The following is a 23,014-nucleotide window of genomic DNA, read 5'->3' on the forward strand; positions in this document are numbered from 1 at the left end:
TATTTTTTGGCATTTTTTGTTCATTATGAAACGACACGGAATTTCAGTCAAATGAGTTTTATTAATGATAGTAACAGTATTCGACTTTTACACATTAATTTACAAGCGTATTAGAAATAGCTAACACGCATAAAAGCTGAATAAAGAATAATAAAAATAGTGTAAGTCTTGGATATGGAAGATTCAGATATGTTGATTTGCAATACAAACTAAATATATCAGTAGGGATAAAGTTAAAATATCAGTAGGGATAAATGATTCTTCTTGGATAAGCATTATTGGTGTATATAGACTTAATTTTAATCCTGTTGAACATTTTTTGAGTGAATTGGAGAATGTATTAACCATCTCTAGTGAGAGGAATTTAATTGTAATTGGTGATATTAATTGATGTATATTACAACCCAACGATATTTCCTTTGAATATCAAACCCTTATGGCTAGTCATGGACTGGACCAGCTCATTCGAGTACCAACTAGAATTAGCAAAACGGGTAGTACATGTATAGATCACATTTTTTGCAGAAGTAGAGATAACTATAAGTATGAGGGAAGAGCGGACGATTGGGGTTTAACAGACCATCATGCTGTATCATGTTCTTTTAATATTAATGTACCCATTAATATATACGAACGAGTTTATCGAAGCCATTGCCGGATAAACTTTAACCATCTAAATAATAGTTTGCTAAGATGTGACTGGAATGATGTTTATTCACAACAAAATGTCAATGAAGCCTATGAAATATTTATAAATAAATTGAAATGCTGCATTGAAAAAGCTGAATACGTGTCAGACAGTAACAGATCGGGAGGAATGAAGAGGCCATGGATGACTTACGCTTTGTGCGGGAGAATTTCTAGGCGAAATTTTCTGTATAAAAAAATGAGGAAACACCCTGAAAATGAAAAGCTAAATAGGTACTACGCATCGTACACGCAAAGATTAGAATATGATATTAAAAAGCGCAAAGAAAAGTATTACAGGGACCTATTTGATAGTAATGTCAATAATACCGCTGCTCAATGGCGCATTTTAGATTCACTCACGGGAGGAAAGCAAGGAAATGAGAATTGTGTAAAAATTAGAACTAGTAATGGTATCGTTGTCACTAAGTGCCAGGACATTGTAAACGAATTTAGTTCACATTATGGTAAAGTAATTCAAGAATTGACCCAGAACAATTATTTTGAAAGTAATACGAATAAATACAAAGAAATATTCCCAACCTCCACTTCAATTGACTCACTGTTTTTTGTTCCTACTGATGCGAAAGAAATTAGCAGCATTATTAAGGAATTAAAGTCTAAAAAATCTAAAGGTGTTGATAATATTTCCACACAAGTTATAAAAAAAGTAAAGGCAAATATTTCGGAAGTCCTTGCCCATATTGCTAATCTAAGTATGTATACTGGAATATTTCCTAAACAATTAAAAACTGCAATAGTGATACCAATTTTTAAAAAAGGTGATAAAATGAACGTAAATAATTACAGACCAATATCCCTATTATCTGTATTTGCTAAAATAATAGAAAAAGTTGTTAAAGTCAGACTTCTTAAATTTCTAAATCAGCATAGTTTTTTCAATAAAAACCAATTTGGATTTATGAGTGGTAAGAGTACAGAGGATGCATTATTAAAATTCTGTTCAGAGCTGAACGACGGACTGAATAAGAACTGTAGAGTTGCTGGCTTATTTGTAGACATTACCAAAGCCTTCGACTCCATTAATCATAACATACTAATGAATCGATTATGGGAAGCGGGTATACGTGGAACCGCATATGATTGGTTTCAAAGTTATCTTTGTGATCGAGATCAATGTGTGCGTCTCAAAAATTGCTACAGTGAAAAGATTCGACTCACCTGTGGTGTCCCACAGGGTTCTGTGTTGGGACCCATACTGTTTTTAATATATGTAAACAATTTATGTGCTGGCAGGTTTAAAGGTCAATTAACGTCATTCGCAGATGACACTGCACTAAGTTACTCTGTTAATAGTGTTGATGATCTATATGAACACATACAAAGTGATCTATTAACACTCAATATGTGGTTTTCGGCTAATTATATGTTGTTAAGTGAAAAAACGAAATATATTATGTTTAGCATGAGTAAATCTACCTCAAACAAAAGTAAACTATACTATCAATGTGCAAATTGTATAAAAGATAATGTTACTTCCTGTGATAAATGTATTTTGATCGAACAGGTTAGTCACATAAAATATTTAGGTATATATTTTGACCAAAATTGTAAATGGAAGTCTCACATAAATAAATTAAAATCAGAAATGATTACTATTGTAAGAAAATTCTACTTCCTCAGATACATATGCCCTGAATCAGTGTTAAAAATGGTATATTATGCTCTCGTTAATTCAAGATTGCAATACGGAATAGCCTGCTGGGGTGGAGCATATTTTATCAACATTAAACCATTGATAGTGGCGCAAAAAAGGGTTATCAGGGTTATAACACGATCGTATAGGAAAAGCCACTCATTTCCTCTATTCAAAAAATTAGATGTCCTCCCACTAAGGCATTTATTCATTTATAAAGTCCTTAGAATATTCTATAACCGTAGTGGTGAAAAGGCCCGACCACAAAACTATGACATTAGAGCTTGGAGAAACTTCCATATACTTAGGCCGACGACCGAAATTTATCGACAGTCATACAATTACTTAGGGCCTAAATTGTTTAGCATGTTGCCGAGTAATGTAGCAAACTCGGAAAAAAGATGGGGATTTAAATCCGCAGTTAAAAAATGGCTTATGATGTGTGAGGAAGTAGAGTTTCTACTAAGAAAGGTGGGTTAAAAAGTTTACAATAAAAGGTATATTGTATATTCTATGTATGTAATTATGCGTTTATATAAGAAAAATAAGAAAAATAGTTATCCTTGTCCAAATATTTGAAATACGTTTTGTAATAATGAATGCAATCGGCAATAGAACAAATAACTGAATACAAAGAAATTTTACTTCTCATGTGTGCTAGCACCAGACCTATGTAAAAAGTTTATGATGGTAGCCCCAAAACTACTAAAAGGGGTACCTATATATTCCAAAATATTTAAGTATGTTCTAAAATGTAATATTTGATTGTAAATGGAATAAATTATATATTATATATTATATATTAAAAAAAATAGTATTATAATTAACAAAAAAATTGCTTCTCTTATGTAGCTTAAGTTATTTGTAAAAAAAGCAAAATGAAGAAAAACTCATGGTCTTCAAGCAATTGAACATTGAATATTGATTTATTTTTAGGCTGCACCCCGAGAAAGATAGGCAAAACGTTATTTTTCCTCGACGGCCAACCGAGGGCTTAAGTAATGTTTTTACAATGTCTTCCTTTGCTATTTCGCACGAATCCTCATTCTGTGGATAGGTGAAACTTATTTCAGTCCCAAAACATATCTTCAGACAGCAAACCATGGGATCACCTGATTTTACTGAATGAAACCATGGGAATCTCCAAAATTTTTCCTACATAGTGAGCAACTGACTTTTTGCTGCTGAATCTAACCAGAATCCAATCTCCAATTTGAATGTTAGCGACCAAATTTGTTAAGTTTTTTAGACTCATGCTGTCTTCTGTTTCAGGAATTAATGCCATGTCATATACATCCTTCTCGTCATAAGTTATGATACCCAATGCCCTATCATAGTCAATAAAGAAGTCCTCTCCAATTTTCTTTATCATTTTTTCTTTCATCTGTTTTTGGATTCTCTTATATGTAAGTTTTCTTACATTTGACTACAGATATATTCCCATTCTGCGCCTTTTGCCACTCTTTTCCGTTTAATACCCCTTTTTCCTGGTTCTATAGTGTTTGCATTGACAGTCGTCAGAAAAAGATCCTCAAATGACACTTCACGTGATGTTGCATCCCGACCCACAATGGATGGCTCACTGGAGAAACTTGTTGATAGTGTAGGACAGGGGCGCAGCCAGGAATTAATGCTAGGAGGGGTTTCAGGGGCAACTAATACTGGGGGGCATGAGTGTGTGGTATACCCGCCAGGGTAAGCGGGAGGTGCGGGGGCCCTCCCTCAGAAAATTTTTCAGTTAAATGGTTCAAGATGGTGAGATTTACCTTAACAATTTTTCTGAGCTCTGAGGGGGGGTTTATCCCCCAAACCCCCCCCCCCCACTCGTTGCGCCACTGATGTAGGATGAGATGATACAAGAGATATTTCACCTTCGGCGTCAATTGAACTATGAACTGAAATTAACTTCTTTTATTCAATATAAAATTATTCATTTATGTTATCGCTGAGGCGCGAATTGGCATACCTCTGACATATGGAAAACGCGGAACGAATCCTGAAAGAGATATTAAAGATGATTAAGTCATTTTTCCATCTTTCTAAACCGCTACCTCACCGTGATGTAACAAGTAAGATGATTCTCTTTGTACCTCATGCTACTTAATGCGCGCTAATGCCGCGTCGCTTAATGATTACAGGTGACCCAACATGCGGTTACTTCACTTATTCCTTGAGAATTTGACTGCTTTCTCTCCGCAGAGAATGCTCGATTCTCCCCCTCCAAATTGTCTCCAATACTCCTTCCTCTGGAACCAAATCCCAGTCCCATATCGCCAGCACGTTAACACTGAATTTTTTCATAAAAATTTTAACACGTCTTTCTACCACGGGTTCCAATAACTATTGACTATGGTTGTCCGTAAACATTTCCCATACATTCCACTCCATGTACACTTGTTAATTTGTGAAAATTGTGTTATGTAAAAAAAATAGCATAACGAAAATATGTAGGCTTTAAAATTAACAAAAAATGGACTATCTCTCAACTGTTATAACACACGTTGTCATATATTATTGTAACATGTGCATTAACTGATTTCCAATAAGGTATACCCACAGTATAACGGAATATACCACGGTAATCCGCTAGCATACACATAACGTCATCATAGTCTGGAAAACTGCATTCGAAGGGAAAATCTCAATAGTAAGGCAAAGCTCATCACTTCGCTCCGAATGTAAATATTTGTGATGTAACAGTGGATGATGCGGCGGAAACATAACCATTCTCAACACTTTCATTCTTCTCGCCTGGATATGCGGAAATTGGTTGCGCCCGTTACGAGATAGATGCGGGAAGCTGATGTCTCAAACTTTCTTCGACGCCGAAAAAATGCAACAATAGAAAAAATTACCAATGACAAAGGAGGTTTTGCCCATCCGATGACAAAGGCACTTTTCAACCCTTGCAAGAAGATAATCGCAGGAAGACTGGGTTTTACTGCCAGCGACTTTAGTGTCGAGGGGGTGAGAGGGGAGAGAATTAACAACACGAATTAATGGCAAACACCTGGTTGGAGAAAGGATGGGAGGAAAATGGAACTCGAACCAAAACCACTCACTTTCATTTCGGCGGAGAAAGTTTCGGGAGGGAAAAAAATATCCGAAAGAGCAAAACGAAGGCGCTTTTTCGGTCGTAACTGGGAGACCCCACGGTTACGCTCAGTCGCCGGCTCCACTAGAGAAGAGAAAGAAGGTGGCGATTTCGAAAGGAGACGAATGATAGAGCCGTGAAATTGCCGCTTTGGTTTGAGTTGACCAGAATCATTCTAGGAAATTCCAACCGAAGGGACGCTGGTTAAAAAAAACAAGAGACAAAAACCAAAGCGCATCGCTGGACTGCGCTCATTATAATTCGGCTCCCGACGAGCATTTTCATCTCGCAACACGTGGCCCAAACCCTACTACGCTCAGTTACGTATTAAAAGAAGGCACAGCGGCGCGCCCGGGAGAGGAAAGGGCAGTGCCGTGGCGCACGGGAGAAGGCTATAAGAGGGAAAATCAGTCGATTCGGAAGACATTCTTCTTCCAGTCCTCTCCACAGGCAGCAGGTGAGTGCACCTTATATATAAAAAACAACATTTTCTTCATCGCATTGCACCACCATCACTGGCTTATAATTCGTGAAATTGCAGGTTAATTAATCCCATGAGAGCAATAGCAAATATTAACTGTATAAGGTAAAGGGTTATTAAAATATGATAATAATACTAACCTATCATCTATAATTTTCCCTCGAAGTTAACTCAAGGATATAGACTGAAAATAGTTATCGATCTGCAGATTAATTCATTTTTATCAACCTACTAGGCACAACAAAAATTGAATTCCCTAAAAATGTTTTTCAGACTCGAAAAATAAAATGAAAACAAAAACGGAGAGGCGAGTGATGTAACTGTATTGGGGCGCGATATTTGATCTATTAAACAGGGATACCAAACGCAATACGCTACTATTTTTATGGCCGTTTGAAATTATTCCTAGTTTTTAAAGTGAGTCAAGTTATGCGATAGAATTGACTTGTAAATGTTATGAGCTTTACTTTTCCAATCGTATCAAGATACGCAAATAACCTCGAAGATAAAAATATATTTTGTTAAGTTTTTTCTGAAGTTAATCTTTAATACTTTTCATCTATAAATTAATGCTGAAGGAGTCTCTATCGAGAGAGATTTTCTCCAAAAATACAACTTTAATTACCGAGGTGCATAAAGTAATATTCCTCATGTGCCGGTATATTGATAGAGGTATTTATACCACAGGCGCCTAGTCGACTACGGACATGCCCGTATATACACAGCCTCAACCTCATACCTGGGAATGCTTAACACTACGACCACATGATAATACTAATATCGCGCGCGTTCACAAGTTGGAAACTCTCCAATTCATTTTTGCTAGAATATTTTTCTTCGGAGCGAACATTGAACAGCATTTTAGACAATTCAGTTTTTGTTACATCTTGTCTATTGATAATAATGATTTAATTTCAGGCTAATAAGTATGTTTCACTCTTTCTCCTCCCAAACTTTTCTCCGAGAGAAAGTCACTCTTAAAGTAATAAATTGGAATTTTGGCGATTATTTGGGTTAGTTCGATTTCATTACGAAATGAATATTTATTTTCTTTGTGGAAAATTTCACGGTTACAACACAAATGATGTTTTTTTCTGGTAAGGTCTAGTGGTGGCAGTCGACTTTTTTGGTCACGTTTGGTCTTTGCAAAGTTATCGTCAACTTACGTATTGCGCCTCATGACAATTAAACAATAAATTGTGCGTAAAAAACCTTAACTATGCAGGCATCGTAACCCTATCGTGATCTCAACGAGCTAACCTTGCAATCTGTTTTTTTATTTGACGAACGACTGAAGTCATGGAAATGAATTTCCGGATCAACGAAGTGGATGGCGTCACAGAAGGGGACAGGCGGTTCATGAAGCACATCAACCATGACAAATATGTGAGGATAACAGCTTGTGAGGAAGGGAACAAGCCAGGCTGCCTACTTCCGGAGACCTTCCTCGATATCGCCCAGAGGATTCGTGACATGGAGGTCAGGGAAACTGACATCTGGGTCCTGTCCTATCCAAAATCAGGTAAGTCGATGGATCATCTTCGGTCAGTGCACCGGAATGTGATAAGGTTTCAGACTCTGAGTATCTAACTAAGAAATGAATAGCTCATCGCTTATACCACACAGCTCGGTTACGGGATTTGTTGGTAATAGAGGCGTCTTGCAGCGATTAGTGTTCACAAAAATTACCCATGTAATTCTTTGCCGACATATGATCAAACTTTTCAATTGATTTGCTATACTTTAGAAACGTAAACGCTTAAATTTTCATCGTTTAAATTATTAACTGATGATTTTTTATCACCGGTAAAATTTATTCGTTAATTTAAAAAAATAAAATCGACCTGATCTAATTAGTGATCACAATATACCCAGAAGAACTATGGGAAAATAAACGGTTTCTCTATTTTCACATATGAGTAGCCGGTCGTCCAAAAATAATTCCTTGGAATGTATACGTCCTTAAGATAGGCGTGTAAATTACGTAGCTATAACTTTGTAAGAAGTAACTAACTTCAGAAAATCCTTCCTGAGAGAAACTGAAAAAATAACATTTGGGAAAATATTTTTTTGTCTTTTAATTCCAAATTTATTAATCAATTTATTAGGAGTGTGACTACTAACTTCGAATAGATAACTTTTCCAGGGATATACTTAACTCATGTTTCTTTTGGAATTCCCCAACTCTATTTTACAAGTGTGCATGCTACTCCACTAGCAGGGTATCTAAAAAGCGCGTCGCCACCTTGCGGAGGCTCAGCAGGGTAACATATTTCAATGCGCCTATTTCCTCCAGTACAAAAAGTGTATCAGCTAATGCGTTTCCAATCCTCTTGCCTGGTACTTTCACATCAGAACTATCACCTGATTTCGATAAAGTCCTCTATAATATTAATCTTTGCCTTCTTTTTAACAAATTGGAGTACTTAAAAGTAATATTACTAAGATGGAATTTCCTCCACCACAAAAGAAGCATTTGCGTTCACAAACAGTAAAATTTTGACGAGGCATAACGGTTTTTGACACACTCAAAAAAAGAGGAAACTTTACGCGATGGCAAAAATTCTCTATAGTAAAAAAATCTTAACTTTAACCAAGATATGCTCTAAAACAAAGCGGAATAATGAATGGATAATAATGGATTCGGCGAAGAATACGAACAGATGAGCTAATGATAGACCAAACATATCCTTCCAAGTCATCTTATGCTTTCATTTCCTAAATAAATTCCTGATTATATTTTTGAATGCTAGAACTTAAGATTATTACGACTAAATGTATTCTGTACGTAACTTTTATAAAATTTCACAAAAGGGAAAATGTAAAGGTAATTAAAGTACTGGTGCCTGAACTGCCGCAACTTTTTGTCTATAATGCTCTTACATTAAACAAACTCTATTTCCTGGGAATTGGCCGTAAATTTTCTTTCTCACCAAACCACTCACCAGCGCGGTCAAAGATAGACCGAGGAGGATGAGAACCATTACAAAATCATGCATTTCCGGAACTTAATTTATGGTGAAAAATGAACGAAATTAGTCGGTCAATCCGGTAAATTACTTCAGCGATTCCTGGAATTGATAAGTTGAATCGAAAGACAGAAACATTTCCGCCTTTCTGGTTCCATGCCCTCGGGGAATTATCAAATATGTGGGTCATTTTGTGCACCAAAGAGAGAGCGGCTGACTCAATACGATACCTCATATGGGTTCTCATCAATAATGATATAACCCGGTGTTAATCCTTAAAGGGTTTACAAGCGAAAATTGACCTTGCCCAACGGGAGGTAATGAAAATCATTTTTACCGAGACCTGGGTGACATTGAAAATTCAATATCGGAATACGACATTGTTTGAATATCGATAATTGGCGACTACGATACCTGATATTGGGAAGACATCTGCTGTCTTGTTGGACCCAACAAAAATAAAACTCACAATATATCGGATTCAATCGAACATTTATTGTAAGATATATTATTATTATTATATGATATTATATAAGGCGATTTTTAATCGGATTGTCTATTCGCATTACAATACTTTATCGTGACATTTTTATTCAGCGCGATTTTTTGATTGGGTATCAGGAAATGCATCACGATTTTGGTACACTGAATTAGTTCAGTATTTCTATCGGACTATCTATGCTTCGCCAAAAATCAAAACTCAATATCGGAGTCCCGATACATTTAAAAATCGTGATCTTTTCCCATATTTCGACATATCGCCCATGCCTACTTCAGTGGCGTACCCAGGAATTCCGTTCGGGGAGGGGGTTGGCCAAAACCAGGGAAAAATTTTTGAAAAAAAAACGGTACTAAGTGGAGAGTTTTTAAATGATTTTAAGACTTTTCATAATTGATAAAACTTCATTTGTTACAGAAATACTTCGAAAATTCATGATTTTTCAATAATCTGTTTTCTTTTAAGAAGGAAAATAATTGTGTTTTTATATTTCGGGGAGGAGGGAGGGTCCGGACTCCCCGGACCCTCCCCCTGGCTACGCCACTGGCCTACTTGATGCTGCCCCTAGAAAATATTGTAATGACGGACTCCCATGTCAACAAACATAACATTAAATTACATTAAACGTCGCATGACCACAAAGAATCCTACGGATACTTTCAATTCCTTCTGCCACGGATTATGACTTAATATCAGGCGATTTCGAGAAAGGAACCGAAGCAATGCATTATACATAATCATCTCCTTCACTGCTTTGGCAGAGCTCTTGTTCTAAAACATCGAGGAGCTGGTTAAAAATAGCTAGCTATAGGGTCAGTGGGTTCACATTGTTAAAATTAAATGTATTTCCTTCCTATAGTTAATCCATGCATAGCACGGGCGGATCCAGGATTTCTGGGGCAAGGGTCTGACAGGAAAAGTCCTCTCATATTTGATATTAAAAACAACGTACAATAAATACTGTACGAACTATACTCTTTATTCTAACACAAAATTTATTAATAAGATAATATTAATAAGTTAAATATATAATAACGACATTTTTCGAGCCCCTTTCCCCCTTGGGCGATGTTTTTTTTCGAACATTGACTAGAGAATGACCAATGACCTGACTTCTTGACTTAAGATCAAGGCTTTAATGATTCAGGCTCCGTAATAAACAAAACAAAATGGACGTAATGATACTGGGACCGTATCTTGTCTATGTTTTAAGCGTCTGGGGGACGTTTCCCCGTGCCCACCCCCTAAATCTGTTTTTGGTAAGAAGGTAATTATAAAGCATTGAAAATGATAAATTGGTGCTGAAATCGATCTGGGTAATTAGAAAGTTGAGTGATAAGAAAAAAATAGCATGCTCAACGTACGGGAAATCACCAAGTATCGCCTCCATCCATTAACTTAATCCCTTCCTACAGTTCTCAGCACGCTTCACCGCACACTTCTTCCTAAGACCTCAGAGAGCAGATCAAAATATTAGATTCATGATCTTATAAACAGAACAATAAAAGGACAGAAGCAATTAAATTGATATTTTTGATTCATCAGCGGCAAATTTTAAGCAGAAATCGGCATGTAATATTTTATTTTTTTTATACTTAACTGTAATGAGAGATCTCTAATATGCATTAAAAATTTTGTCAGTCAATTGTCACACGTAGCATTAATAAATTTGAAGAGGACATATAAGATCGTTTATATAACTGATGAGCTTATTTGTCTAACTTATCAAAGTTACCGTTAAAATTCAAAGGTTCATTTAGATAGAATTTATTTTGGATGTGAATTTCCATACATAATATTATTACGAAATACTGTCTAAACGGCTGACAGATATTTCAGTTATCAACGCATAACGCCAATAATTAATAAAAAGACATTTTAAATTCAGTTAAAAGCCTAAAATATTTTTGAAATATTCAAACGCTCGGAAATTTTGGCATATCATACGATAGATATCCTGAAATTATACTGCCTGCAATACTCACTGCTGCTCTCCTGAATTAATTACTACCCGCTATACATATATAGGTCTACTAGTAGCTAAGGAACCTGGGGCAGTTCTGTGGGGAAGGGAGGATAGGTGGCGGTGGAAAGGAGGGAGGGGGGAAAAGCGAGGCAGAGAGAGAGAGAATGGCTGGGGAACCAAACTACTTTAAATCTTAAAGTAAAAAGTTGAAACTCCATAGTATGCGAAATACATATGGATCCAAGGAATAGACGCATGCAAGGGAAAGTGATCAAAGATTATTCTATAAGTTAACGCAGGAATATTTCTATTTTGAGTTCTTTATACATACACATCCCAAATATTCACTGTATTTTATAAACACACATGGTACCATACATACATATGTGGCGGATCAAGGGGGCACACGGATATGTGCTCCTCCCGGACACTTAAAAAATAGACAAGATTTTTAATATAGTACTGTTATCTTTACGTTTGTTTTGTTTGGAATATTATGGAGCCTCAATCATTCAAGCCTTGAGCTCAAGTCAAGGAGATAGGTCATTGTTCATTCGCTAATCAAGGCTCGAAAAAAATATCAATTATCAAATACGAACCAGTATCTCAATTATATTCTATTCACTTTGTTTGCGGGTGAGCTTTTGTGTGAGCCCGGACACCCTTGGAGGAATTCGCTGATGGGGGAGGGGTACAGTACTGAGAGAGAGAGAGAGAGAGGAGGAGCGAACTTAACGTTGCCAAATGTACATAGCCGCCCTACTTTGTCACTGAAAATGTTTGAGTCCTGGGTGGCCACAGGTATTTTGGCCTCGGTGCCGAAACAACATTCCTTCTCATTTGGAAGGTATTGAGGATAATCCCTTCACAGAAGCCCAAGACATTGTCAGCTACCATGCTGAATGAGGAACCGTTGGTAAAAGGCACACTTAGACATATGCAAGTAGTACGTGTGAGATTTGGCAACACTGCTCCACGAGCAGATTCATGATGTTCACTCGAAGGAGGTCTGAGAGTGACTGACTGAGGCCATGCCTACTGTTTGCTGATTTGCAAACAGAAAGTCACATGTAGAGTTAGTTTCCCTCCCCTCACCTCCACTTGCTTTAGCCGCAACAACTCATCCGCAAAGATAAAATGAACAGAGTATAAACTATTAACACATTCAATGCGGATGATATTTTCACCGAAACCTCCAGTGACGGATGGGTGATTTTCCTTCATAACGGTGGTCTTGGAATTAATACAACAGAATTTGCAATTTTTTTGTTTCTATTTCAAGCAATTTGTAAAAAACCCTAATGACATACATGTATGCCACCCGTCACCAGTAATTGACAATTCACGCTACCCGCATTACACACATGCAATTTTCCTTGTATGAAGGAGTGAACTTTTCATATTTCCGTTTATAATACTTCTTCTACCATTGATTCCTTAGGTTAATGGCGGAAATATCTTGGAATTAGTCTTTACGTGTATTTTTTTTGTTTCAACGGCCGTAGATTTAATTTTTTCAAGTCACAGAAGTAGAACACACAATGAACGGCAAGAAAAATATAAATTTATGGGATAAACATTTTTTAAATCTATGTTACCTGAGAGTTATTGCAAAATTGAAACATTTCAATAAAAATTCTCACAAATTTTTATGATATATTTGAAAGCAAGGCCTTAGACAGAGCCATGGTTTTCTTCACATTCTGGGCAAATTTCAGTCACTGTCCTATGGATGCCTTCACGGTTAGCGGAGAAATGAAGAGCGTGCTTCATTCCTAAAAACCTATCACGGCACATTTTCTCCCGAATATCGGTACTCACACTAATTCTGACCTCCAATCGTTAGAAATCGTGTTAACCCTAATTGCGCCCATGTGGAGAAGAAGGCCCAGCCAAGTTTCCAGTTCTCCCTGTCCAACAGCTTCCAATCCAGTATGCCCTTAGTGAAGGCCCTTGGTGAAGGATTTCGGAGGAAAATGCTTTCTGCATTTTTCTCCGTCTATGAGAGGATTATTTCAAAGAAAATATCATTGGCAAGTTGAAATAATCTCCGGGAGTGCCGCTGGTAGGGAGGGACTCCAACCTTGAGCCTTAAAAATTATCCAGCAAAATAGTACAATTTGTGTAATGGAGTGTTGCATATGTGATTAATACCTTAGTTTTTATGAAAATTAAGACTGTATCTGTACCTAACACTAGAATGTATTAATGACCTACAAAATGAAAACACCATAATGATCAGAGGACAAGTAATTGATGCAGAGCAATGGCTGAGAAAATATGCCGTTAAATTAGGAAAAAAACCCAAATTATGTAAAAAAACGTAATTTGCAATAATTATTTTAAAATTATTAATAAAGTATAAAATACGACCTTTTGGACCGCATGGAAACATTTTGGAATAAAATAGTAAGTTTTGAGACGGGAATACACGTTATTAACAAAAACTAAGTCTGATAATAATTTTTGTGGTTGCACATAAAATATGAATAAATTAAAAAATAAGATAAAAATACTGTTTCAAGGGAATAAATAATGGTTAAATGCCATAATGCTTAAAATACCTCTGAGTCTATTCTTTTCCGCAATTTCGTTTACAAAGCTAAGGAAACAAATAAACGAGTAAAAAAATACAGACCAATACTGTAGATAATGTAATGCAGTGTTGCATACACCATTAATATGTTATTTTTTTATGAAAAGGAAGAAAATCAGCAACTAACCCAACACGTATGAATAACTCAGAAAATGAAATAAAATCGAAATGAATAGAGGATTGGTAATTGACCTAGGGAAATGAATGGGAAAATATGCCGTAAAAGTAGGGAAAAGACCCAAAAAAAATCACCCAGGATAAACGTAATTTGCATTAATAAAAATGTTCCTAGCAAAAGAAATTCAAATATAACATCATTAACTGAAGCAACGCACTAAGATCATTTTTTTATAATGTAGTGAGTACGAAACGGGGATAAATATCTTTAATATAAAAGTTAGTCTAATCATAATTTTTGTGATAGCACATAAAATATGAATAAATTAAAAATGAAGGTAAAAAACAAATAAAAAAAAATAATCCATACGTAAGACATGACTATGATATTTACGATAAGAATGATGATAAAGAGACGAAGGAAATGAAAAGAAAAATCTCAACCTGCCAAATTGTTCCAAAAACAGCAGTAAAGTAAACAAAAAAACACTAAAAATGAAGGAACATGTAGAACTAGAAACGGACACTTCCGCAATGGTGTAAGGTCACTCCCGAACTGCGGGAAGGTGAAAAAGTAACGCTAGGCGCGCTCGGAGCACCCTAGTGACCAGCGGAAAAACATACTCCCGAAGACATACATTTATGTCATCCGCCTGAGTGGAAAAGCCCTCATGACATATACATATATATGTCATCCGCACTGAATGTGTTAAGGACATCACCAAGACTAAAATACTACTATGCACTACAAGAAACAGAGAAGATTAACACACAATGGTGATAAAAGAAAACATACTTGGGCTTAAATTTTGGCTTCATTACGTATGCTATCTTCATTTAATAAATATTATCTCTTTTTTTACAGGCACAACATGGACACAAGAGATGGTCTGGTGCATATGTAATGATTTAGATTTTGAGAGTGCAAAATCCACAATTCTTCCCATAAGATTTCCTTTTCTCGAGTAAGTACTTTTTATAAGTTAGGAAGTAAACAAAACATTAACATCACATCATCAAAAAGAAGAGTAACTGAAGTAAGTGATGGTATTAGCACAGCTTGAACTTTCATTAAAATTGCACCTTAATTTTTAACTCAGACCAAAGGTATTAATTGGCAACACTATAAGCATACTTCCAAGGCAGTGCTGTATGTATAGCCAAGCATCATCATGGCCCAGAATGATAAAAATTTAATTAAATGAAAATAAAACTTATAAATGTGAAAAAATATGAAATGAAAAATATGAAAAAAATTATGAACATGTGTTTATAAATACAGTGGCTCATCTAACTTCACATCAACTTTTAGCTTCTCTTCTCATTTCAGTGAATTTAGAAAAGTTTTCACCACAAAGGACCGAAAATTAAAGTTTATAGGAATGCAGACTTATGCTTGGCACCCTCTTACACCATTTAAAAAAGGATATTTTAATATTCTGATTTTCCAGGCTATCGACTTTTTTGACAGGAAAAAGAGGAATCCCTCCATTACTCAAGGATTCAGTCAGCTATGTGGAAAACATGGAATCTCCAAGATTTATCAAATGTCATCTACCATGGGAACTGCTTCCTAAACAAATTAAAACCGTTAAGCCTAAGGTAAATGTTTCATTTGAAGTTGAGTTTTTATCATTTAGCAATCAAGTTTATAAAAATTATTTTTCAAAATTACCATGGCACTGACCTGATGGTTGATAAATTAATCTCTTGGGCATAAAAGGGTTTCAGAGATGATTTTCTTGACTCCCATAATAGGACCGAGGTAAGCTGAAGGTAACTCATCACGTAAAATTTAGGAGCATGTCAACAACTAACTTAAAAAAGGCATTGGACTTTCTCTTTTCAAAATGTCTCATAGATTCTTTATTTCACCCAACTTGAAATATCATCTCTACCAAATACATATTAACTCTCTTAAAGATGCATCTCAAATTTTATCAAGTGGAGTCTGAAGTATTGACGATGGACTCAAGGAGGAAGGGATATTGCATACTGCAAATTCCATATGAATTTTTTGCAACTTAGAAAATACAGGGAAATTCAATTTGTGGTCACACTTTTTTCAAAATGTCCTGCTTTTGAAATTTTGGATCTGGTCACCCTCCTTCCAAGTATTTCAAAGTCATATGAAGTACATTCACTCTGGTTTCATCTCCAGTTTTGATTCTGGGTTCGCCCATGTATAGCATATTCCATTTCACTAAGTACATAATGACAACCGCATTATGTTTGTTCTACAAAATAAATAAGTATTAAAAAAAAATTTCAACAACATGCATCAAAAGAGTAAGCTACTGCATTTGAACCACATTCAATATAATATGACATCAATATCAACATACAATGCAACTAAAATATTTTCTGTAAACAAAGAGTATTACGATTTTTTCCATGTAATCCGGCAAAAATCCAGATTATCTATGTGGCAAGAAATCCAAAAGATCTCTGCTTGTCATATTACCATCAACTGGTTCGCCAAGGCTTATTCAAAGGAAATTTTGAAGAAATGGCAGAGTTATTTTTGGAGGATAGAGGTAAGTGAACTTCAGCACTCATGACTCTTCCTCCTAAGCAGAAATTACGTACATTTGTATTCTGAAACAAGATGTCACAAAAATTTCTGCCATATTTTAGAATAGATAATATTATCAAGAAAAAATATATATTTCTCACATAGTAGCTGGAATTCCTAATAATATATCCACAGATGATTTGAAAAAGGAAAACGGCAATAATTATCTAAAGAAATCCATTGAAATTATTTAATGATACCAAACATAAAAAATTTGGATAATCAAACGTAATAGATATGCATAATGAAGTTTTAATTTAAAAAAAATTGCTTTGAACCAAAGGGAAAGGGATGATTTTCTCCAGAAATAAAACCTAGTGAAGCTTAATTATTATTGTCCTAAAAATTATTTTCAGTTCCATACTCACCATACTGGGATCATGTTTTAACATACTGGGAGCATAGATATGATCCTAACCTCCTCTTCATTAAATACGAGGATATGAAAAAGGTAGGAAGAGGTAACTTTTAAACTAGATAATTAAGTTGAGTTAGATGCATGATGATTTGAGATAGATGCATGCAACGACACAAAAATGAATCTCTAATCATGAGTACGCAGCAATAGGTAGCTGGTCCACCATGTATTCATTCACCACTGTCTCTCAGGATCTTAGGTTTTCATAAGCATTTGGGTATGGATAAAAAAATCATCTGCAATATAAAAACTATGGCCGTTTTTCCCAAATTTATAAACAATTTATACCTACATATTGTAATTTTTCATACTATCCCCAATGATCACTGCTTAATCTTTTATTTGTTGTCTTATCATCGAGTTACCCTAGAACAAGGGATTGGAGGGTGGGTTAGGGGAGAGAAAGAGGAAGGATGGGAGTGAGGGTGGGTCTGAACATCGGATATTATGCACTCAAATGTAAAAGCAGTCGTACAGATTCAAATCTCACGAATGAATCTTTGGAACAAATTATTTCACCCATAATTTTCTTCACCCATCTGATATGCATGATTACTATGAATTTTGGCACACACACTAAACTATCCACTTTTATTGGCTTCCATTAAAATTCTTGAGACAGGTGCCTGACATGGATAGACAGTCAGATGTGCATTGAGTAGTATGTAAGTTGATGCACATGGAGTAATATGTCTTGTCTTCCATTCTCACTCTATCCCATGGAAAGCATGACTGACAAAGGGAAAAAATATATTGTCCATTGAACATAAGCATTCCTTAAAAATTTAGAGGCAGGAGGAAAAGTGGGTGCTTCAATGTTTATACAGTTATAACTGATTAATTTTGGTAGAGAACCTTATTTTTTTGGGAAATGTACAATTTCCTGTTACCACAAATGAAGACTTAAAAGAATTACAATTTTATTATTAAAATGTTCAGAGGATTATTTCACAGGTTTTACAACATTAATATGTATAAATTTTATGATTTCAACAGGATTTGCCATCCATATGCACAAGAGTGGCTTCATTTTTGGATGAAGACTGTTCAGATATTGGACAACTATCTGAGCTTTGTTCACATTTGAGTTTTGAAGCAATGAAATCGAATGTGTCAGTCAATTACACATTTTGGGAAAACACCGACATAGTATCATGCCTGGGTGACATCAATCGCAACTTCATGAGGAAAGGAAAAGTCGGGAGTTGGAAAGAAGAGATGAGCCCACACATGGCGAAACGATTTGATACCTGGATAGAAAGACACCTAATGACCACCGACTTCTCTTTTTATCGTTGATGACTGGACTTGGCGAGCGTATATAGACGTCATGAGAAATTTACAATAACATGACTTTGGACCCGAGTCATAATTATGAATGTGAAAATGTATTAAAGTCATGCAGTGAGTCCCTGTGATTGAACAATATGAGAGACTTAGATTTTATATACATTTTAAATGAATGCTACATTGGTTAATGCAGATACTGCATTCATGTGACAATTATGTTCTAAAATCTTGTGTAATTTTATGCAAAATAAAATAAATACAAATATTTCCATACCTGAATTATTTATGATAAATAGTCCACCTTAGAAGACGATACAGTTACGCTAATAAAGTTCCTGCATATCCTTTACATGTCGAGCAACGCAACAGACCTTATTTTAGAGAAACCAAAGGCATTGATAACCTAAAAATCCAAAAGTAAACCATAAAGTCAAATTTTGGCATTTTATTTTTTCCTGTGCACTCTCCTTACATTCATTAACATCTTCAGCAAAAAAAACTATCCAAGAAACTTGCAATCATTTTTAGATCCATTTTTAATAGGATCCAACTGGATCCAACACCGAACATCACTGATAACTTTCCAAACAAATTCGATTCGTAAATTTGAATTGGAGCGGTCATATTATGAGAACTAAGGCCAAGCGATATAAAAAACTATTTACGAAAACAAATTTAGTTTCACCTCCGTATTTCTTATGAAAATAATTCAATAATTATAAATAAATTAGATGTATTATAATTTGTGAGAAATTTGAAGAAAAGGAAATTTTAACCAAAATCTTTTAGTCGTTTATTTACATACGTAGCTGTGAATTTCTCATTCACTCACGGGTGCCTATTTTCGTTTGTCATGAAATTATATGTCAAACATACAAGAAAACAAGTACTCCTGAGCAGATTTTAAAAGTATTGGTTAAGAACCTAGGTATTGCGAAGTCACAAGGTAAGTTCATTTTCTTCACTAGTCCTTGTTTACCTAAAGTTTCAGCACGAATAATATTCTTAAGCCTCCTGTCAGATTGATTTTGGATGAGCCGAGTGAACTGTGAAATTCACTCCATAACTTGCAAACATATCTTCGTTTCTTATCATCAGGATGCCGACTTGAAACTGAAGTCACGTATTGTTGATTAAAACTTGCTATTCATTTACACGTCGAAGATGCTTTGAAGTAGGATGTGTGGATGATGATTGTTTATGCAGCCAAACATGACTACCACCGAACAAATATCACAAGAATTGGGTATCCCTGTCAAATATATTAAGAAGTCCGCGCACAATGACTTATTTGTGTCTCTTATCCATAAAAGTTGGCTGAGGTAAGTGAGTGAAAAGTATTCAATTCAGACGATTGGAATGTGTTTTCTGGTGTATTAATCCAATTTTTCGTAGGCTATTGCTGAAAAGAAGGGAGTTACCTCTTTTTCGACGCCACGATACCCTCTGCGATGAAGAAGTTGAGGCATGGTTGAAACAAGGAGAATGTCCTGGTACAGATTGGCAAATCATTTTCATAAGGGTAAGATTTTGATATCGTCATAGGCTAGGGACGGTCTAATCGAATATTGAATCCGTCTCACCCTTCTTTTATGTCTGGAATTCATCTTTTTAATAATCGTATATGCCTAAAATGTATTTCAAGGTAATTCCCAAGAAAAGAGAAAAGGTTATTCCACTTCCCCGTTCCCGTGTCACATCTTCGAAAACTGAGCCGCCTCTCACATTCTCTCAACTTCTACATTATGTTTCTCAGACTAATCATAAAAATCTTTGGAAAGAAGCATTTAAAAAATATCTGAGTAAGTAGTACACTGCTCTGCATAGTTTTGTGTTAACACTGACAACATAAGCTCTAAAAGGAATATAATTTTTCAAGGTTCAGCTGTGCCACTTGATGGGAAAGAGACGTCCAGTATACACTGCGTGGATTCTGATATAGTGATAGCTGACATGATCAATAGAATATTTGGCTGTCCTATAGTAAAAGTTCATGGTCAAATTACTGAGGAAGAACATGTAAATAGCATATTGAGGTAAATATGAGAAATGATTCTCACCCTTCTTTTCTTTTCCTATTTTGAAAAAATTGATTGTTTGAGGCGTAACTTGGTGAAAGCGATTCATAATTAACATTAAAAAGAAGAACTTTGTGCTTTCACGTTAATGTTTATTCATGACCATGGTTTCATTGTTAGACGTCATCATCAGGTAGTTAAATGAATGTTAATTTTCCTACCTTGTATTTTACCATGCCATTTCTTGCTGTAAATCTTGTAAATATATTTTCTGGTGGTCTACCAAAGTATACACTGTAGCCATAAACTTGTCGAGTCAATCATATCTGAATGAGCTAAGAATGCAATTGAATGATAATGTATTTATATGGTGTTTCTCATGAAATTGGATTTCAGGCAGTTTTGAGACCTGTTACTAAATTTCTCCTTACTTGTGTTTTTATCTTTCACTCTTTTTTTTATCTTAAGGGGTAGAAAACATGAGCCTCACCTCAACATCTTGCCAACCATTTGTACCATGGACAGCCCCCATCACTTCTACATTATCCACAGTCCAACAGAGCAATGCCTCTACTCTGTGCAGGACTGTGTGAACTTCAGCCCTGCTGCTCTGGGGGCTGCTCCTCCCCCTCCATGGGCTGTGCCATCCATGGTCTCCTGCTCATCCTATTCATTTTCCCTCTCCACCCCAGGCTCATCATCCATTGCGAGACCTCTCTTTGTGATATATCAGCTTTTACAACTCATGCAGGATACTCATGATCGAGGTCTTGCATTAGGGGATTTGACGCTTTCCCATCTTCTATTAGCTGATGATGGCCTGTGGATAAGAGTGTTGCCTTGTTTACTTGACAATGTACACAGTGTTGGGTTCGATGCATTGGCATCAAATGTTAATGCTGACCACCTCAAAACAACTCACTGGACAATGAACACGCCATCTAAGCAGGGGAAATCGGTTACACCTGTGACATCATTCTATGACGGCTCTTCCTCCACTTCATCCCCTCAGTATTTTCCACCAGGTGAAACTGTTTGTACCTCTTGCCAAAATGAGGCCTCTGAACCAAATCTGGAACAGTTGATGGAACTGTGGGTTCGTGGTGGTCTCTCTAATTTTGAATACCTTATGGCCCTCAACCACTTGGTTGGGAGACGTTACGACAGTCCTAGTTATCACCCAGTGCTGCCGTGGGTGATGGATTTTTCAGTGCCAAATGGTGGCTGGAGGGATTTGTCCAAATCAAAGTTTCGACTAAATAAAGGGGATAGGCAGTTGGATCTTACTTTCGATGCAGTCCTATCGCATCATTTGGAAGCTCCTGGGCGTCCACTGTTACAGGTGAGAAATGAGTGTAATTCATTGGTTTTCAGCCATTGCTCTGATTGAATTTCTCTATGGTATCTCTCTTGGTGATTATCCATCATATCTGATGATATTTGATGAAGGACTTTGCTATAATTTTCATCATATATCACATCATAATTTATCTCTCTTTTATCTTTGATGCTTATTGTGTATATATTTTATTTTATAGTTCCCACTTATAGAAAAGACTGTAGTTGAAGATTATCACTAAGATCTGTCCACACGGTATGAGTTAATGAGTGAAAGCATGAATGATTTTGTTGGACTGGAACAGAATATGTACGAAGGGGTGAATCAAATTAGACTAGGTTCAGTTTTCTGTTCATGTATTTGTACAAGTTGGGTGGTGAAACAGTACATTTTTTTATTCACTCACCGGTTCATACATTTAGACATCATATATGGGTTAATGTACCATGTAACCAGGCCTTAATCAAAATCTTCTATCTTCTACTTGAGTCTTTTCTATCCCTTTGTAATTTAACATTACTTTCTGCCCTTTTCCTTCTAATCTAAGTACTTTTTCAGGAAGTGTTGTTTTATGTTCATGGTAACTACACTCAATTTATTTTTTACATCTAGCTTTCCAGTCGTAATCATACCCTATCTATTGGTTTATCTCAAAATCTTACAATGAACAAGAAATCTTTTAAAATTATTCAGTACTTATAATGGATGAGTTATCCTTGAGTTCCCCAACAGCTCGTTGGATCTTTGTTTGCTGACATTTCAGAAAACAAATCATTTTCCAAAACTTGTGTGCGGAATTGCAGTCTGTCAATGCGTGGAAACCTAGAAAGCATTAATTCAGTCTTCTTTTGTTGCTCAGTGGGATATGTAGTGTAATAAAAATTATTATATTTATCTCGTTACATATGAGGATTTTTTGCTAATTTTTTCATTTAAATTAACAATTTTTTGTTGCTTTGTTGGGCATAAGATTTTCAATGTGTGCTATTTTAGAAACTGAAGTCTGTGAAATTGATTCCTAGTGATTTACTTGTTACTGGCAGTCATTGCATGAAACGAAAGGGTAGGAAATGCACATTTGAAGTACATAAAATTTGTTTCAGTTATGGTAGAGAACTTGTAACCTCTGAAGGGAAAGCTCACATTATTTGTGTGAAATATTTTTACTATAGTTTACCTGATTACTTAATGAAAATTCCATTGATATGATATTGGAAATGGTCTGTTGGCTACTTTTCATGATGATATTTTCCAAAGAATTTTGTTCAGCTTAGTAAAACCACTTGTCTGTTTCCACACACTTTTATT

General features: G+C 35.7%; 2 protein-coding genes across 2 annotated transcripts in view; both read left to right on the forward strand.

The window, feature by feature from the left end:
• Window positions 1–7,215: 7,215 nt before the first annotated feature.
• On the forward strand, window positions 7,216–18,622 carry LOC124167070 (luciferin sulfotransferase-like). Its single transcript, XM_046544864.1, has 6 exons — window positions 7,216–7,441; window positions 14,932–15,031; window positions 15,518–15,668; window positions 16,483–16,603; window positions 16,998–17,092; window positions 18,056–18,622. Exons 1-6 carry the CDS (start codon window positions 7,219–7,221, stop codon window positions 18,356–18,358), a joined length of 993 nt encoding a protein of 330 aa, XP_046400820.1. The 5' UTR covers window positions 7,216–7,218; the 3' UTR covers window positions 18,359–18,622.
• Window positions 18,623–19,198: 576 nt separating this feature from the next.
• The window catches only part of LOC124167080 (WD repeat-containing protein 81), a 28,388-nt gene continuing 24,572 nt past the window's right edge, over window positions 19,199–23,014 (forward strand). Inside the window, exons 1-6 of the mRNA XM_046544873.1 lie at window positions 19,199–19,295; window positions 19,448–19,671; window positions 19,745–19,871; window positions 19,995–20,151; window positions 20,229–20,385; window positions 20,836–21,709. Coding sequence (XP_046400829.1) covers window positions 19,550–19,671; window positions 19,745–19,871; window positions 19,995–20,151; window positions 20,229–20,385; window positions 20,836–21,709 — 1,437 coding nt within the window. The 5' untranslated portion in view covers window positions 19,199–19,295; window positions 19,448–19,549. The remainder of the gene's footprint in view (window positions 19,296–19,447; window positions 19,672–19,744; window positions 19,872–19,994; window positions 20,152–20,228; window positions 20,386–20,835; window positions 21,710–23,014) is intronic.

The sequence above is a fragment of the Ischnura elegans genome, chromosome 1 (genome assembly GCF_921293095.1).
Source record: "Ischnura elegans chromosome 1, ioIscEleg1.1, whole genome shotgun sequence".
Lineage (NCBI taxonomy): Eukaryota > Metazoa > Arthropoda > Insecta > Odonata > Coenagrionidae > Ischnura > Ischnura elegans.

Bases quoted from the DNA above. Each gene is read 5' to 3' on its own strand.
- LOC124167070 (XM_046544864.1), top strand. From the start codon at position 7,219: ATGGAAATGAATTTCCGGATCAACGAAGTGGATGGCGTCACAGAAGGG. The intron at 15,669-16,482 runs GTAAATGTTTCA...GCAAAAATCCAG, and splicing joins TTAAAACCGTTAAGCCTAAG to ATTATCTATGTGGCAAGAAA. The intron at 16,604-16,997 runs GTAAGTGAACTT...AATTATTTTCAG, and splicing joins GTTATTTTTGGAGGATAGAG to TTCCATACTCACCATACTGG.